The 19,489-nt window shown below is 49.1% G+C and overlaps 1 protein-coding gene across 1 annotated transcript; it reads left to right on the top strand.

Moving 5' to 3' along the window:
* The first annotated feature begins 12,225 nt into the window (after positions 1–12,225).
* On the top strand, positions 12,226–18,023 carry SYF2 (SYF2 pre-mRNA splicing factor). The gene is made up of 7 exons (XM_004592238.4): positions 12,226–12,370; positions 12,586–12,693; positions 13,301–13,426; positions 14,468–14,585; positions 14,873–14,963; positions 16,620–16,718; positions 17,601–18,023. Exons 1-7 carry the CDS (start codon positions 12,347–12,349, stop codon positions 17,764–17,766), a joined length of 732 nt encoding a protein of 243 aa, XP_004592295.1. The 5' UTR covers positions 12,226–12,346; the 3' UTR covers positions 17,767–18,023.
* The last annotated feature ends 1,466 nt before the right edge of the window (positions 18,024–19,489 follow it).

The following is a 19,489-nucleotide window of genomic DNA, read 5'->3' as shown; positions in this document are numbered from 1 at the left end:
ATACAATACTTTTATTGGGAAGGAGGATTTACATAGAGAATGAGGATACGGAGATTTTTTGTCCATTGATTAACCCCTAGCGGCACATGAGCTAAGCTGATCTGAAGCCACCAGAAGTTTCTAATGGGTCTGCCATGCGAGTGCAGGCTCCAAGGCTTTGGGCCATCCTGTATTGCTTTCTGAGGCTGTAATTGGGGAGTTGAATGGGAAGTGGAACAGCTGGGACATGAACAGGTGCCCATATGGGATCCTGGCACATGACAAGATGAGGATTTAGCTACTGAGCCATTGCACTGGGGTCTCTTAAATCTTTTACCCTTTCAACCTAAGTAGATGATTAAGCTGCCCCAATATTTCTGTTTTTGTAACTCATTGTGTATAAAATGAAAAACCAGTAAAATACACATTTTTTGGCTGGGTAATTTAAGAGATTTATTTTTGTTGGAAAGTCAGAGTTACAGAATGAGGAGAGACAGAGATCTTTCCACTGATTCACTCCCCAAGTAGCCGCAACAGCCAGACCTGCGCCTATACGAAGCCAGGAACCTAGAGTTTCTGAGTCTTGCATTTGGAGGGTCCAAGGCTTTGGGCTGTCCTCGACTGCTTTCCCAGGCCACAAGTAGAGAGCTGGATGGGAAGTGGGGCTGCAGGAACACAAACTGGCACCCCTATGGGATCCTGGCATGTGTGAGGCAAGGATCCTAGCCACTAGACTGCCACACTGGGCCATTTCTTTGTTCTTGAGGTTGGGGTCACTCCATCCTTTTTGGTCAAAGTAAATGCAGTATCTGATGAAAAGGGTCCTGTGGTGCCCCAGTGGCATTGCCAGTTGTCCACCATAGTCTCCTGACCCGAGTGATAGCAGAACTGGACCTCCGAAGCAGCGGTTGGCCACCAGCCCTTGAGCAGACAGTTGCTGCTTGGGAACCGTTGTCCAAAAACCAGGGAGGTAGGAAGACACCCAATAACTCTTTGTTACCAAATATCCTACCAGGGTTTGTGTTTTCTGATGGTGCTGTAAGTGTTCATTAATTTTGCTTAAATTCAGATTCAAACAAGTCCTGTATATTGTAATTAATCCTTACATCTGGTAAACCTTTATAGAATATCCCCATTTATTTATACTTTTTTTGGGGGGGGTGGCAGAGATGGGGATGAGGTGGAAAAGCCAACTGTCCTTTAATGTTCCGAAATGGATTCTGCCACTTGCCTTTTGACTGTGTCCTTTATCATATTTCTTAGATCCCAGCAAAGTGAACATCAGATGCAGGGGCTTTATACTACGTAGGCCACACTTGTGTTGAGCAGGACTATTAGAAGCTGGAGCTCTCCCATGAGACCCAGCCTCTCTGGTTTATTCTGTTGGCAGCTTACCAGTCCAGTGACTCATTCATGTGCAGAAGGGTGACAACCTGATTCTATTACTGTTTCTTCACATGTAATCTGGCTTCTGAGTAGTCTGTCAACACTGCAATAGTACTGCAAGTGAGTTAAGTCTGGTTTTTTTTTGTTTGTTTTTTTGGTTTGTTTTTTAAGGCTTGTTTATTTTTATTGGAAAGGTAGATTTACAGAGAGGAGATACAAATCTTCCATCTGCTGGCTCATACCCCAGTTAACCTCTGCAATGGCTAGCGCTAAGCCAATCTGGAGCCAGGACGTAGGAACCTCTGGGTTTCCCATGCAGGTGCAGGATCCCAAGGACTTGAGCCATTCTCCGCTGCTTTCTCAGGACACAAACTGGCACCCATATGGGATGCTGGTGCTTGCAAGGGAAGGATTAGCCAGTTGAGCCATCATGCTGGGCCCATGGTTATCTATTTTTTCATTATAAATTTTATTTTTGATGATGTTTACATAGTTGAGGATATATGCCCATGTGGACCACTGGTGAGGGTGGCAGGGAAAAGTGGATGACATAATTGCTTCCATTTTTTTGTTTTGTTTTGTTTGTTTTTGTTTGTCTGGAGGAAGGGAAAGAAGAGGGCTCTTCCCAATAGCCTAACCGCATCAGTACCTGCGAGTGGGGGACGGCTACCCAGTGTCATGTTAGGGTACTTTTTGTGGAACATGTTCCAATGGTATTGCTTTAATGATTTTAGTGATTTTCTGAGATGCTGTTGATTTTGTAGCTCCAGTGTAGAGGAAATCTCTCCAAGGTCCGCTGACCGACATAGTCCACCTTAGAGTTTCTACTCACCCAGATACCTGCTGTCAAAGCTTGGTCAGAAGAGTTGTTCAGTTTCTTCCATCCTCCGTGCTCTGCGATGCTATTAGACACCTCTGCATGCCTCAATGAAGTGATTGTCATGTCCTTTGTGTACATTTGGGCATGCCGTCCACTGCACAGGCTTCCTCAATTGAGGAAGTTCTGACAGATGCACTCCACAGTCAGACCACAAATCTTGTGATTTTCCCCATGGTCAGAGTTTTGAGTCCACTGGTCCAGTTGGGCTAGGCTCCCCAAAGAAACCTCGTGTGAATTGTCCCCAGACCTGACTCCTGTGTGTACCAGCCAGTGCAGGGTCCAGCTTAGTTCATCAGCCACATCAGCCTACACACACCAGTGGTTGCTGTCAGCTGGTTGGTTCTGTCCCCAGCCCCATCTCATACACAAATCAATGGCCCAGCCTAACCCTGCCCACCACTTACTTGGTTTTCGCATATAGCAGCCGGAACTGCAGCCTAGTTGGAGCGACCCCAAATAACCCCCAAAGGCCCGCCCCCAGCCCTGGTTCTTGCATTTGCTGGTATGAGCACCAGACTTCCAGTACTCACTCCCCATTCAGCTCTCATACACATTAATGGGTGTTGGAGCCTAGTTTAGCCTGACCAACCAAAATCCAGCCCATACTCAGGCCAGCATGTACTACTGCCTATCCATCCAGGCCCACCCCCAGCCTTAGTTATGCTCACTGGTGGGAGTTCCAGCCTATCAGAGGAGTGTCCACAGTTTCTCTACTAGGCCCACTCCCAGCCCTAGATCTGACACTTTCCAAGTGGTTCTGTGTTCTAGCTGATAGCACTTGCCCCCGGTCACAGCACCTGCTAGCCAGTGCTTCAGCAAAGCGTGACCACCCTGCACTTATTCTAGCTCATACACACACCAGTGGATACAGTTGCTTAGCCCAGTCTGGCTCTTGTCTAATCCAGTTCACATGCAGGCTAACAGGTGTTCTATCCCGGCCAGCCTAGTCCACCTCAACTCCAGCTCTCACACTCACCATTGAGAGCAGTGGTCTAGGGGCCCAGTGCGGTGGCCTAGCGGCTCAAGTCCTTTCCATCCAGCTAGCTCCCTGCTTGTGGCCTGGGAAAGCAGTCGAGGATGACCCAAAGCCTTGGCACTCTGCATCCGCATGGGACACCTGGAAGAAGTTCCTGGATTCTGGCTTTGGATTGGCTCAGCACCGGCTGTTGTGGTAACTTGGGGAGTGAATCATTGGATGGAAGATCATCCTCTCTGTCTCTCCTCTTCTATGTATATCTGCCTTTCCAATAAAAATAAAATCTTTAAAAAAAGAGAGAGCTGTGGTCTAGCAAGGGAGCCCCAGCAGCCCCCCTACATGTTTTTCCCTCCTCACCATGGGGTCTTGATGTGCTGGTGGGTGTTACATCCCAGTCTTGTATAGTCTGCTTTACTTTGGCATTCCCCAAGCTCCTCTATAAGGTCACCTCCCAGACGCAGATCTTTGTGCACACCAATGCGTGCTTGGCCCAGCCCACCTTTTATCCTAGCATTCCCCGGCAGGTACAGTAGCCTTGCCCAGCTGGCCCACATCCATTCCAGTTCTTACCAGTGGGTGCTACAGCCTAGCCCCACCTGGTCCACTCCCAGATCTGGCCCTCACATGGTTCAATGGTGCTAAGACCTAGCCTAGCCTGTCCCACATCCACTCTGGCTGTTGCAAGCACTAGTGGGTGCTAACCTAGTGTGAGCCTAACCCAGTGTGGCACACCCTAAGCCTAGTCTTCAGCCTTGGCAAGGGATGCTGCAGCTATGTCTCGCTCAGTTTGCCACAGCCCTGCTGGCTTTTGTGCTCACCAGTGGAAACCACAGCCCAGCTGGGACATCCCCTTAACTCCCTGACCAGGTGCACTCCCAGCCACATATCTTGCACATGCTGGTGGTTGCTCTGACCCAGTCTAGGATAGTCCACCCCCATCTTGGCTTTTGCCAAGAGATGCTGCAGCCTGGCATGGCCTGGCCCACTTGCAGTCCCAACTGTTGCTGGTGGGTGCTGCAGAGTAGCCCTACAGTCTGCTCCTGTCCTTGGCTTGCTTGCAAACTGGTGTGATAGCCTAGCCCACCATGATCCACACCCCATCCTGGTCCTGTGCATATCAGTGTATTATGGTTTGGTCGAGCCCTGCCCCGTCTGCCCTGTTCCCCACACCAAGCGAGCTCACAAACCTGCTGATAGATGGAGCAGCAGAGGTTTCAGTAGTTAAACAGTTCTGAATTACTGCCAGTCTCACCACTCCAAGTATGACAAAATCGCTCCAGAATCCACTGGTTGACATAGTCCACCCTAGAGTCTCCATTTGCTCAGATATTCATTGCCAACACTTGGCTGGGGTAGTTGATTAATTTGTTCTGATCTCTGTCTTGGTACCAGGTGTCCTCCACAGGCTCCAATGTACTGCCATATCCTCCATGTGCACCTGGACATGCTGTCCACTGCTCCATCTGAGCCACTGAGGATGTCAACTCTGACTCATGCACTCCACAGTCAGACCATGGAACCAGCACTTTTCTTCATGGATGAGGTTCAGAGTCTGATTCAATTGGGGGGATCCCCAAGGAAACTTCATCTGAGGTGATTCCAGACCTGATTCTTGTGTGTGCATGCCAATACAGGGTCTGGCACAGTCCATTGCCCAAATTAGGTTATACATATATTAGTTGCAATTGCTGGGTCAGTTCTGCCTCCAGCCCTGTCTTCTACACAAACCAATGGGTGTTAGAGCCCAACCCTATCCTTCCCACCACATACCCAGCCCTCACACAAACCAGTGGGAGCTGCAGCCTATTTGGAGTGACCCACAAAAACTCCACCAGTCCCACCCTCTGCACTGGTTCCTGTGCCTGCCAGTATGTACAACTGACCAGTCCAGTCTGTCCCACATCCCAATCAGTTCTCATACATATCAATGAGCACTGAAGCCTAGTTCAATCCAACAGCCCCACTATCCAGCCCACAGATGGGCAAGTGGGTACCACTCTCTGTCTAGCCATGCCTTGCCCAGTCCTGGTTCTCATGCTCACCAGTGGGAGTGGCAACCCAAGAGGGAGGGCCCACTCCCACCCCCAGATATCCTGCATCCTTTAGGTGGTTCAGCAGGTTAACTTGACAGAATCAGGCTCCAGTGCCAGCATCTGCCAGCTGATGCAGTGGCAAAGCCCAACCAACCCATAACTACTTGGCTTATGCATATACCAGTAGAAATAGTCAACCCAGCCCACATGAGGTGCACAGATGTTGTAGCCCTGGCCGGCCTGATCTGCTCCCATCCCAAATTATGTTCTCCAGTGGGAGTGGTGGTCCAACATGGGAGCCCAATGCAGCATCCCTGCTGGCTTCACCTCCTCCTCTGCCGCTGGGTACCACATGTGCTGTTTGGGTGCTGTGGCTCAGTCTGGTATGGCCCACCTGAGCTTGGCATTTGCCAGTGGGTGCTGTAGCCTGGCCCGGCCTGGCTCACCCCCAATTCCAGCTCACACTGAAAGAGGTGGGGGCTACAACCTAGCCCAGCCCAGTTGGCCCCCAGTCCTGGCCCTTACGTGAACTGGCATGTGTTGTGATTGAACCCAGCCCAACCCACACTCCATTCTGGTTCTTGGATTCACCAGCGGGTGATGTGAACTGGCCCTACCTGGTTCGCTCCCGAGCTGCACCAAATGCATGCTGGTGGGTACCATTCCCAGGCCTGATCTGGGCTTCTGCCTATTGTGGTTCTTGTGCTCATCTGCAGGGATGGTGGCCTGATGGGTGTTTCCCAAACCCCTCCATCAGAACCTCTTCCAGTGCCAGATCTTGCACACACCGGTGGGTCCATGGGCCAGTCCTACTTAATCCACCTTCTGTTCTAGCAGGAAAAGTGGCTTATCCTGACTGGCCTTAACCCCTTCTGGTTTTTACTGTTGGAAGTTATAGCCCAGCCAAGCCTGGTCCACACCCAGACACAGCTCACACCTGGTTCAGCAGGGGCAAAGGCCTAGCCTAACCTGTCCTACACCTACCCTGTTTCTCATGAGCACCAGTGAGTGCTGGAGTCTAGCCCAACCCGGCACACCCCAGACCCAGTCCATACTTGTGCCGAGGAACACAGCAGCCATATCCAAATCAGAACATAGCCCTCACTCCAGCCCCTCGCGCTCACCAGTGGGAACCACAACTCAGCCAGGGCATCCCCTTTGTTGCTAATCAGGTCTGTTCCCAGCCACAGATCTTGTGCATGCCAGCAGTTGTTCTGACCCAGCTTGGCATAGTCCTTCAACTGTCAATGGCCTTTGACTGCAGCCTGACCTACCTGGCCTGCCCCCACTGCCCCAGTCCCAACTCTGGCTGGTGAGTGCTGGAATCTGGCCCTGGTTAGTCTGCTACCATCCCTGGCTCATGTAAACCAGTAGGTGTGATACCCTATCCCGGCATGACCTGCACTCCAGTCTGGTTTTTGCACTTGACGGTAAGCTAAGATTTGCTCAGCCCTGCCTGGTCTGCCCCCTTCCAAAACCAACCTGTACATTATCCAACAACTGGAGCTACCTTGCCCAGCTTACCTGACCCCCAGGCCTGCACCATCTAATCCTCATGAGAGTTGTGACTCATTAGGGGAGTTATACACATTCTTCCACTCGGCCCACTCCCAGACTTGGAATCTCATGCATGCCAGCAGGTGTTAGACCCTTACCCGCAATAGCCTGCACCTCCATCTTGGCCTTACATGAGCTGGTGAATGTTGCGGCCAGCCCGTCCCACACCTTGTGTTAGAATGCACATGTGGGTGCTGCAGCCTGGACCTGCCCAGACTATTCTCAGTCCCTGTACCTGTGCGTGATGTCAGGTTCCATGGTCACAACTAGCTCAGCCCATCCCCACGCTAACTCTTGAGCTAACCACCATGACTTGTATTTCCACATACATCCCCTACAGAATCTACCCCTGGGCCTGGGTCTCTCACGTGCTGGTTAGTGTTATGGCCCTGCCTGATGTGACCCATCCCATGTTCCGACATTCAATCAGGTGCTGGAATCTAGCCCTGCTAGACAGGTCCACAGCCCTAGCTTTCGCAAGGACTGGTGTGTAGTGATGATCAATGTTCCATGATAAGAAGCCCTAGTCAGGACACCAGTGTGGGCTGGTGTATCCGTCTGACCCATACAGATCTGGTCTCTCATCTCAAAACCACCACGTCTTGGGCCCGGCGGCGTGGCCTAGTGGCTAAAGTCCTCGCCTTGAATGCCCCGGGATCCCATATGGGCCCGGTTCTAATCCCGGCAGCTCCACTTCCCATCCAGCTCCCTGCTTGTGGCCTGTGAAAGCAGTCGAGGACGGCCCAAAGCCTTGGGACCCTGCACCTCTTCTGGGAAGAGGTTCCAGGTTCCCGGCTTCAGGTCGACGCGCATTGGCCTGTTGCGGCTCACTTGGGGAGTGAATCATCGGACGGAAGATCTCCTTCTCTGTCTCTCCTCCTCTGTGTATATCTGACTTTGTAATAGAAAATAAATAAATCTTAAAAACAAAACAAAACAAACAAACAAAAAAACCCACCATGTCTTGGGCCAAGTGCAGGAGCCTAGTGGCTAAAGTCCTCACCTTGAATGTACCAGGATCTCATATGGGCATTGGTTCTAATCCCAGCAGCCTGCTTCCCATCCAGCTCCCTGCTTGTGGCCTGGGAAAGCAGTCAAGCCTTGGAACCCTGCATCCATGTGGGAGACTTCTTGAAGAGTCTGGGCGCCTGGCTTCAGATTGGCTTAGCTTTGGCCATTGCAGCAGCTTGGGGAGTGAATCAATGGCCAGAAGAGCTTCCTCTCTGTCTCTCCTCCTCTGTATATCTGGAAAAAAAAAAAAAAAAAAGGGCCTGGCATGGTGGCCTAGCGGCTAAAGTACTTGCCTTGAGCACTCTGGGATTGCATATGGGCATAGGTTCTAATCTTGGCAGCCCTGCTTCCCATCCAGCTCCCTGCTTGTGGGAAAGCAGTCGAGGACAGCTCAAAGCCTTGGGACCCTGCATCCATGTGGGAGACCTGGAGGAGGTTCCTGGCTCCTGGCTTCGGATTGGCACAGCACCAGCAGTTGCAGTCACTTGGGGAGCGAATCATTGGACGGAAGATCTTCCTCTCTGTCTCTTCTCCTCTCTGTATATCTGACTTTGCAATAAAAATAAACAAAATCTTAAAAAAAAAAAAAAACAGATCTCAGTGCCCTGGCTTAAGTGCAAGTACAGTGACCCTGAAGTTGGAGTCCCTCAAGATTCATTCCTCTACTGCACACACAGTGGTCTTATCCATGGATGTCCCTAGGCCATAATTCCACACCCCCAAGACCACAGAGCTCACAGTCTGGCCTGCCCAAGATGTTGGCAGTGGGCGGAGCCAGGGACCGACCAGAGTTCCAGAGAGATCCCTTCACAGTGTGCTTATCACGAAGGGAGAAAACCCTCAGGCCTAGGCAAGGGCAGGACTCACTCATTGCTTAGCAGTGGTGGCTGGAGCTAGGGCCCCAAGCACTGAGTCAGACGTAGCTCAGGTACCCGCAGCAGCTGCCATGCTGTTGGTATATTTTGTAATTTAAAGACATCCAAGAGACAGAAGAATCCTAATTGCCAATTCATTCTCTAAATTCAGTAGCTGGGGCTGAGTCAGGCTGAAGCCAGGAGCCCTGAACTCAATCCAATTCCCTTCACAGGCTGTGTGTTCTGAGGAAGCTGGAGAGGAAATGGAGCCGTGTTGTGGGCTAAGGAGTTGGTTAGCACTGGCTAAACTGAGCACTACAGGTAATGGGCTTGGGGCTGAAAGCACCTGGTCTAATGGAACTCAGCTGTATCCAATATTGAGCGTGTGGGCTAAGGCAAACAAGAACTAGGTGAGAGGTCAAGAGTGGAGGCAATAAAAGCAGGCCTCGAGAGAGGCCGGAGAGAGACATTTCCACCATCTCTGGTCTCCGTGTCAGTGCCTCATCCCCAGATCCTTCCTCGTGCCCACGTTACTGACCCAGCCGGCCACAACAGAGCCGGGTCTTAGATCATCCCATGTGGGATGCAGTGTTCCTGGCAGGACTGGAACCTTGCCGTGTCTATTAGCTTCTTTTCTGGTCTTCACATTTGTTGAGACAACATATTCTCAGTAAGTTACCCTACAAATACCCCCCAAATAGAGCATATCATAAACTTCTGCACTTTGCATTTTCCACTTACTTTTGTTTAAGATCTTTCCAAATTAATATAGAGAGCTACCACATTTATTTTTAAGCTTAAAAAAAACTGAAATGAACAGCCTTATACATGAGTTATTTTGTCGCTGTGTGGTGGACTGTACCTGTAACAAATTCACAGCAATGTTTTATGTAGGAATCATCAGTAAATGCTTCTGTAGCAACTACCACAACCTGTGCCCTAGAGGTGGGGCCAATTTCAGTCCTTATAGCATATGCAGAATTTGTTTTTCTTCAGTTTTACCAACACAAATAGTGTTGGACTTCTAGACTTACACCACATTGTTTTTCAGTTCTAAAAAAAAAAAAAAAAAAAAAAAAACAGCTACCCAGAGAATCAAGATGGCAGAGTAGGGTAAGGACAAACTTAAACTGAGAGAGAAACATTAGCCAGTGAGAAACAGAGAGGACACATTCCAGAAATAGGAGAGGATAGAACAACAGCAGAGGGGTACCTGGAGACTGACAGACACAAGAAAGCAGCAGACATAACGGTGTGGTGTTGCAGTGACTGATACCCCGGCAATATTCGGCTAACCATGATCTGAATTCAACCAGCAGCCAAAACTCCACCAGCAACCAGGTGGGAAAGGCTGTTCACTGGGAGCTCAGGAGGTGAACCCAAACAAAACTGCTTGTCCTGCTGGTCTGTTTGATTTTATCAGGATCAGAAACAGAGCAGCAGATCCCAGATGGGTGGTGTGGAAACAGGGTCGATTTCACAGCCCTGTCTGCCCTCTAGAGCCGAATCAGGCACCATTTTGTATAGGGAGGCAAAAGTTATGGACAGTAGTGCACATGCACTGAGCTGGGAGTGAACTGCAACAACGTGGCATCCTACAGGATCCACCCCAGACAAGTCCAGGTAGCCCTCAGACCTGATGTCCAGCAGATCAAGAACTCCAGTAGTGGCTCATCAGGTGTCATTTTGTACAGTGTGGAAAACTTTAAGACTGCAGCGACAATAGTGAGCTGCACACAAGCTGAGCTGGGAGCAACCTCACTGAGCTCAGTGCATTGTAGTGGTCCCACAGGGAAAATAATACTGACTTTGGCATCGTATGAGTCAAAATAGGTCTGTGGGGCCCTCAGACCTAAGAACCAACAGGTTCCAACAAGATCACCACCAACAACATTCTAATTATATAGGATACCTGGTGTATTCTTATTCCTGGGAACTGCTCTAACAGGAAGTAGGAGAAAGATTGTACAGAAAATGGTGCAGCCTCAGCACAGTATCACAGGAGGTGGAGACTGGTGAACCCAGAGCTGGGGCTATGGAGACCATGGTGGAAATCTAACATAAGAACCCAGACCTGGAACTCACTGGAGGGAGTGGCCCAACTGACTGCAAACAAAGAGCCGTGTACCAACCACAATAAGTAAAATTGTACTGTAGACCTGTGGGTGACAAAGCTTAGAAACCTGCCCCAAGGAGAAGACTCTGCTAACTAGAAGTACATTGACCAAGAGCAAAAGAGGAGGCAAAGATACAATTGATATTACTGAAGACTGCCCTGCAAAGGAGCAAAAGCCTTTGCCAACCTCAGAATTTACTGAGGAAGACATTGAGAAAATGGGGGATACAGAATTCAAAACACTTGTTATAAAACTTATTATCAACAATGAGAAGCACGAAAAGCAAGCATTCAAAGAATATGTCACACTGGAAATGAATCCAGTGAAAGCTGATATATCAGAAATGAAGAATACAGTGGAGCAAATTAAAAGTACAGTGGAGAGTCTCCAAAATAGAATGAAGCAGAAAAAAGAATCTCAGAATTGGAAGATATTTCCTGTCACCAGGGGAAAACAAACAAAAAAAGCTGGAAGCAGAGCTGGATCAGACTAAAAAAAAGGTATTCAAGAATTGAAATACACTATTAAAAGGCCAAATATAAGAGTTATGGGAGTCCCAGAAGGTGCAGAAAGAGAAACTGGGACTAAAGGTATATTCAATGAAATAATAAGGAAGAATTTCCCTAATCTAGAGAAAGAATTGGGAAACAACATCCAGGAGGGGCACAGAACTCCCAACAGACTTGACCAAAGCGATCTGCACTAAGACACATGATTATAAAGCTCTCTTCAATCGAACATAAGGAAAAAATCCTTAAATGTGCACGTGAAAAAATCAACTGACATAAAAAGGAATGCCAATTAAATTCACAGGAGACCTCTCACAGGAAACTCAAGAATGAGAATGGAGTGACATGTTCCAGATTCTAAAAGCAAAAAATTGTCAGCCCATGATAACGTACCCAGCAAAACTTCCCGTTGTCTTTGAAAATGAAATAAAATTCCTCCACAGTAAAGTTAAAAGAATTTGCCTCTTCCAAACCTGCCCTACAAATGATACTTAGAGATTCTCTTGCCAGAGAAAAGGAATAGCACTCACCAAAGCCAAAGGCTAATGTGAAGAACATCCCAGTAAAATAACAACAGACGACCAAATTAACTAACAACCTATTGCTAAAATGACAGGACCAAATTATATTTGCTCCACCCATTCATATTAACCCTTAATGTAAATGGCTTAAACTCGTCAATCAAACATCATAGACCAGCATACTGGATTAAAATAACAAAACCCATCTATTTGTTGCCTCCAGGCTGGCTGCTAACGTCAAGACCAGCGTGAGAAGGAATGGGTTTTCGGCCACCTTTGCCAATCCCTCTTGGAACCTCTTTCTCACCATTTCTTCTCCGCCCGGTCTGGCCTCAGCAGCCTTCTGCGACTGCGCCAGGCTCTGCCCAATCGAAAAACCCGTCACACCTAGAAAGGGCAGGGATTGGTCCTACGTCCCTGAGGCTCCGTTAGGGGGTGGTGCTTATAATTTATTTGCGTAGGCAAGCCAAATACTGGCGGAAGTCCTCTGTGTTGTTGCCGGAAGTGGAGGAGGAGGCTTGTAATGGCGGCCGCGACAGAAATCCAGGTGAGTGCCTCCGCCTTACCTAGGGTTTTTTTTTGTTTTTTTTTGTTTTTAATGAAAATTAGAAGTAGGGGCCACGCAGGTGGAGACGAAGCCTGGGCGTCGGGCTGGGGAGGTGCGGTCGCGGGGGTTGGTCGCCGGGATCCGCGAGGACTCTGCCGGGGCTGGGTGGGAGCAGCCTAAACCGGCCCTGACCGCAGCTGGTCCTCCTCGTGCAGGTCCCGGGGGACAGTGCGGAGGAAGGGGTGCCTACGGCGTCCGAGGAGCTGGCGGCCCAGAAGCGCGAGCAGAGACTGCGCAAATTCCGGGAGCTGCATCTAAAGCGGGTGAGTGATTCCGGAGGGCGTCCGGAGGGCATTTACCTGGACCCTTGGGGTATGGTCAGGGGACGAGGACGGCACAGCTGGCACCTGTCCGGGCCCCTGGGGTGTGGTCAGGGGACGAGGACGGCACAGCTGGCACCTGTCCGGGCCCCTGGGGTGTGGTCAGGGGACGAGGACGGCACAGCTGGCGTCTGGCCCCGGGCGTGTGGTCAGGAGACCAGCATGGCACAGTTGGCACCTGCCCCAGCCACAAGGGTGTGGTCAGGAGATCAGGACAACACAGCTGACACTTGCCCAGGCGCCGAGCATGTGGTCAGGGGACATGCCCACAGGCCTGGGGCATCTTGATTGCTCAGAGCGCGGGCCTGCAGGTCGTGGCCAAGGCTTTGAGAACACACGCTAGCGCCCCAGCCCTGGCCTGGCCAATTGGGCTTAATTTATTTCTGTTTAAAATGTTCTGTTTCTGCTCCAATAAAAATAAATGTACCTAGGGAAATAGGAGGGCTCGAGGCCGCTGTGTCATTCAGAAGTCATCCGCAAGCCCCCCTAGGAAGGCAGCGAGGTGGCCTTGCTCTTGGAGGCTAAAGTCTCTGCTGTTTCATGGTTTTAGAATGAAGCTCGGAAATTAAATCACCAGGAAGTTGTGGAAGAAGATAAAAGACTCAAGTTACCTGCAAATTGGGAAGCCAAAAAAGCTCGTTTGGAGTGGGAACTTCAGGAAGAAGAAAAGAAAAAGGTGAGGCCGTCTCTCCATTGTTCTGCTGAGTAGTGTCTTCCTTCTGTTGGGTCCTAACCGGACCACGGGCTGGGCTCCTTATCCTGGAGCAGCGTGCCAGAGCTAAACACCAGAGTTGGGATCCCAACTCTGCTCTTGCCCAGCCATCATGGTTCACAGAATTATTATTATTTTTTTAATGCCTCTTTTTAAAAATTTTTATCTTGAAGGGCAGAGTGAGAGTTGCAGCTATGAACTCCTGTCCACGCCCCATAGTGCACTCCCAGCCAGGGTTGAGTCAGGCGGAAGCCGGGGGCCTAGAGCTCTATGCTGGTGCCCCACGTGGGTAGTAGGGGCTCAAGTAGTTGGGCGGTCGTACTTCCCAAGACGCATTAGCTGAAAGCTGGATGGATTGGAGGAGCTGGGATCCTGGTGTCCGAAGTGGTGGCTTGGCACCACAGCACCCACCCTCAGGCTAATTATTGAATTGCTTTGTATTCCAGTTTTCTCAGCTGTAACAATGAGATTATAATTCGTTATTTGTGTTACTTATGAATTAATCGAGTTAATGTTTACACATTGTTTATAACAAGACCTGACACATGTGGAAAAGAGTTTCGTGTGTTCTCTTATATCCCATAGCAGATTCCCAAGTTTCTTTCAGATATTAGTCATTCTTTTTAAAGTGTTCCTTGGTGTCTTTATTGGGTATTTCTTGATTTAAAATCAATCCAGTAATTACTTATAGCATAATTGTAGGTATTGGCTTTTTTCTTGAGACATTCGAGAGGCAGACTGAGCACACTCCAGCCTACCTTCTGGTTGACTCCCCAAATTCCTGTCACTGCAAGGGCGGGCCAGAGCAGAACCCGGACCTGGGAGCTCAGTGCCGTCTCCTGGCTGGGTGGCGGGAGCCAGCTGCCTGGGTTTCCCTTCTGCGTCCTACAGTGTGCATGAGCAGGACACCGCAAGCAAGGGTGGAGTGGGTTTCCCACCTGCGCCTCCACTGTGGGATGTGGGCGTCCAGGCTGGACCAAGTGCCTGCTCCATATCTCTTCTTAGGAATGTGCAGCGAGAGGGGAAGACTATGAGAAGGTGAAACTGCTGGAGATCAGCGCAGAGGACGCCGAGAGGTGGGAGAGGAAGAAGAAGAGGAAAAACCCCGATCTTGGATTCTCAGGTAACCTTGACATTGGTGGAACTTGACTATTGACCTGGCCTGTTAGGCAGGCATTGCTGGCGTTAAGAGGATGTGTGTGCTGAGCTGCTTTCCTAAGCCCAAGAAGAATGCAAATCCCTCACTGGGCAAAGTGAAAAAAGTCCTGTACTTCAGACAGGATCCTGTTACTGTTTTGTTTAAGCTGGGCATAAATTAATGTCTTATGTATGCATTACTTAATCATACTTTTTTCCAGCGTGGTACCGAGCAAGGAAATGCATCAACTCTAATTCTCATTTTATTTTTAGATTATGCTGCCGCCCAGCTACGTCAGTACCATAGGTTGACCAAGCAGATCAAGCCTGACATGGAGGCCTATGAGAGACTGAGAGAGAAGCAGTGAGTGCTTAAATACATGCGGGTCCCCTTTCCATCCCGAGGAGGCGTGCGTGGGTGTGTGGGTGTGTGGGTGGGTGCGTGCGTCTCTCTCAGAGACCTCTCCTGCAGTGAGGAGGCTGGGTTAGCAGCACCTCTGAGAGTGGCCTCTGTTCACTACCCAGCAGGTAGGGCTAACCACCTGGCTGGACTTGGCGAAGACCGAGTACTGAATGGTTAACCCCAGAGTCTCTCTTAGCCGCACTTGGAGTTAGAAGAGTCTCTCTCAGCCACACTTGGAGTTAGGATAGTTAGGATGATGCAGAGGTGGCCACCATAGAAGCCACCATGACTAGGTGTGACTGTGCTAGCGAAGCAGGTGCGGAGGAGTGCGTTGTGGGGTAGCGGAGCGTCTGTGTCTCATACAGAATGCGGCTGCAGGTATCAGCAGTGCTGTGCCTCTGATCCAGCTTCCTGCAAGCACCTGGAGGAGGCTGGTCCTGGCTGTAGTTCTTTTGTTGTTGTTGTTTTTTGTTTTTGATTTTTATTTATATATTTTTAAAGATTTATTTATTGTTTATTGGAAAGGCAGATGTACAGAGAGGAGGAGAGAGAGAGAGGTAGATCTGTCTGATGGTTCACTCCCCAAGTGGCTGCAGCAGCCGGAGCTGAGCCAATCCGAAGCCAGGAGCCAGGAGCTTCTTCTGAGTCTTCCATGCCATTGCAAGAGTCCCAAGGCTTGTGGCCATCCTCTATTGCTTTCCCAGGCCACAAGCAGGGAGCTGGAAGGGAAGTGGGGCCTCCAGGTATATATTGGCGCCCATATGGGATCCCAGCGTGTTCAAAGCGAGGACTTTAGCCATTACGCTATCATGCTGGGCTCTTTTTAAATTTTACTTTTTAAAAGATTTTTTTATTGGAAAGGCAGATATACAGAGAAAGAGATGCAGAGAGAAAGATCTTCCATCCACTGGTTCACGCCCCAAATGGCCACAAAGGCCAGAGCTGAGCCAATCTGAAGCCAGCAGCCAGGAACCTCCTCTGGGTCTCCCACACAGGTGCAGGGTCCCAAGGCCTTGGGCCATCCTCATCTGCTTTCCCAGGTCAGAAGCAGGGAGCTAGATGGGAAGTGGAGCAGCAGGGATATGTACTGGCACCCATATGGAATTCTGTTGCATGCAAGGGGAGGACTTTTGCCACTAGGCTACCACACCGGACTCATGGCTCTAGTTCTTGAGTTCCTGCCACCCATGTGGGAGACCTGGATGGAATTGTTAACTCCTGATTTTGGGCTTGGCAAGCCCCCATTTCTGGGAGCACTCGGGGAGTAAAAGTAATGGATGTGAGATCTCTGTGCCACTCTGAAGAAATTTGACTGTCATTTGCAAACCCCTGCCGTAGCGGAGAGCCCCTGCTTGGAAGCTCTCATTCTAGGTGTGAATAACATTTTATGGCTGTGGCAAGCCTATGGCCCCGAGGTGTGGGAGTCGGTTGCGTTGGTCCTTGCTGCTTCTGTATTTCCTTTAAAAGAACACCAACAGTGACAAGAAGCCCCGTGAAGGTCGGGGCCACGGGGAACGTGTGCTGCGTGCATTTTCTCCTGTGGTGAGAGCGTCAGTGTGCAGCTTGGCAGCGGAGTGCTCCTGGTGTGACCGGAAGTCTGTTCTGCTGTATTTTCAGTGAAGAAGACTTTTTCCCGACAGCCAACAGTCTTCTGCATGGCACCCACGTGCCCTCCGCACAGGAAATCGACAGGATGGTGCTCGATCTGGAGAAGCAGTGAGTACCTAGAGGGCACTGGGGTTTGCAGGCTGGTCACAGTGAGGACTGGGAAGGTGCTTGAATGAAGACGGACAGAGACGGTACCTGCTGGGCGGGTGTGGTGCACTTGTTCGTAGAGTCCTCTCGGTTTGGGATGGAAATGCCACGTATTGGGGGAGAAAGGTCCGAACAAAGTCACTCAGGGTTTAATAGTGTAACAACTCTTCCAGTATTTGATTTGAAGAAGCAAAAATGTAACTACTGTGCCTCAGTTATCCTCGTGTGTGAATTTTTTTTTTCAAGATTTATTTATTTTTATTGGAAACATGGATATACAGAGAGGAGGAGAGACAGAGAGGATGATCTTCCATCCCGTGGTTCACTCTCCAAGTGGGCACAATAGCTGGAGCTGAGCCAATCTGAAGCCAGAAGCCAGGAACCTCCTCCAGGTCTCCCACGCAGATACAGGGTCCCAAAGCTTTGGGCCATCCTTGACTGCTTTCCCAGGCCACAAGCAGGGAGCTGGATGGGAAGTGGAGCTGCCAGGATATGTACTGGCCCCAATATGGGATCCTAGCATGTTCAAAGCGAGTACTTTAGCCACTAGGCTATTGCATCAGGCCCTCCTTGTGTGGTCTGGCCATGGTTATTAGTGTAATAGTTATCTTCTAGGTGACACATTGGGGGTCGTGTTCTCCACAAGGCCCTGGGGCTCCTGCCAGAGCATTCTGAAGACGAGTTTGTATTTGCTGTTTCACGGTTTGTACCCAGAGCCATCCTGTCCGGCAGCATCCGGTCATGTTCTAGATGTGCCATTTCCATCCTTAACTGTTCAACTAGGAGTTGTTACGATCAAAAAAGAAGAGTTTCGAATTTTGAAAACTTTTCTTCTTCCTCTAGAATTGAAAAGCGAGACAAATACAGCCGGAGACGTCCTTACAATGACGATGCAGACATCGACTACATCAATGAGAGAAACGCCAAATTCAACAAGAAAGCAGAACGGTTCTACGGGAAGTACACAGCTGAGATTAAGCAGAATTTGGAAAGAGGAACAGCTGTTTAATTCCTTCAGGAACTGTTTTTATAAACTTGGCGGGGTGGGGGTGAACATTTCTGCCAGCAAATTGAATTTGCCTTGAAACCAGAGCCCAGTCTATGCCTCTTTCCCACCCAGAATTTAGAAATAAATGTTTTTTTTCTTAAACATACTTTCATGTATATTTTCACATTTTTGTGCTTTTATATATGATGTATTTCTTGTAGTGAAGTTGTTTTGTAAAAATGTACTTTATATAAGTCCCAATTATATTTTCAAATGTACTTTAAATGTGTAAAACTGTTTAATCGTTGAAGCATTTTGGGTTTCAGCTTGCTGGCAGCTCACACACAGCACTTGGTGGTTCTGAGTGGTGTTGGGAACTGGACTGGTTCCAGAGTGGGACCGGGGAAGCAGCGGCTGGTGGGCTCTGGAGTTGAGGGCCCTGGCTACGTGCTGGGCCCGGAGGGCTGTGCCCGACTTTGTGGCCGCACGTGGCCAGTGGCAGGGAGTCGCAGAACTGTCTTCCAGGGAATGTCAGCCGTATACATTCCTCTTTTTAAAAAACTGTAATGCTTTGTAATAAAATACTAATAATGTTGACATTTAAAATAAGTGCATATACACAGATTTTTTTTTGTTATGTGAAATTTTTTTTTTAAAGATTTTTGTTATCAAGGTTTCTTTTTTTTTTTAATTTAAGATTTTTATTTTATTTTTATTACAAAGTCAGATATACTGAGAGGAGGAGAGAGAGAGAGAGGAAGTGGAGCTGCCGGGATTAGAACCAGCGGCCATATGGGATCAAGGCGAGGAGCCCAGCCACTAGGCCACGCTGCCAAGCCCTGTTATGTGAAATTGTAAACAGAAGATAGATTGGTACAATGAGTCCCATCCACCCAGGCCCATGGTCAAGAGTCAGTTCACAGCCTCTCTTGGTTCATTTGACCTATCTAGTTTTACCTCTGGAATCATATGTTAATTTGGGGCAAATACAAAATGCCAAAATCTTTCGCGTATTTGCATGTGTGTCTGAATGATAAAGAAGAAAATGACCGGTTTACTACACCACTTTACTATTTTTTGTTAAGGTTTGTTGAAGGGCAGAGTTAGGAAAGAGAACTTCCACCTGCTGGTTCACTTCCCAAGTGTCAGCAGTGGCCAGAGCTGAGCTATTTGACCACTGCACTGGCCCATGTTATATATGTACTATACAGAGTATATGTTGTATATATATAAAAACCCTAAGGAAAAGATCATGCTTTTTTTTTTTATTTTACAGATTTGTTACTTTAGAATTTTTATTGGAAAGGCAGATTTACAGAGAAGGAGACAGATCTTTTGTGCACTGATCAACTTTGTCAGTGGCATCAACAGCCAGAGCTGAGTTGATCCGAGCCGGAGCCAGGAGCTTCCTCTGTGTGGGAGATTGCCCTTGGAGCTCTGCCTGCTTAGCCTGTGTGGGAGGTCATAGACACACGGGGTCCCCAGGGGAACCCCCGACTACAGTTTTGACTAACCGAGACCTCAGCCTGGCCTGTTCACTGGCATGCTGTGAGAGCGGTGCTCCGCATTCTAGTTTCTCTTCTCTGTTCTTGGGCGATTTGTACTGGAACACCCTTGATAAGCAACTCCAAGAAGTCAAATGCAACCCACAGCGACCTGAAGCATGTGGAACGTGCCCTGTGACGTGGTTGGAGGGTGCAGAGAGACAGACATGCCTTCTAGCCAGTTAGTGTCGTTGGGTAGA

Source organism: Ochotona princeps, chromosome 2 (genome assembly GCF_030435755.1).
Source record: "Ochotona princeps isolate mOchPri1 chromosome 2, mOchPri1.hap1, whole genome shotgun sequence".
NCBI lineage: Eukaryota > Metazoa > Chordata > Mammalia > Lagomorpha > Ochotonidae > Ochotona > Ochotona princeps.
The sequence above is the reverse complement of the archived record's forward strand: the minus strand, read 5'-3'. Positions and strand labels throughout refer to the sequence as shown.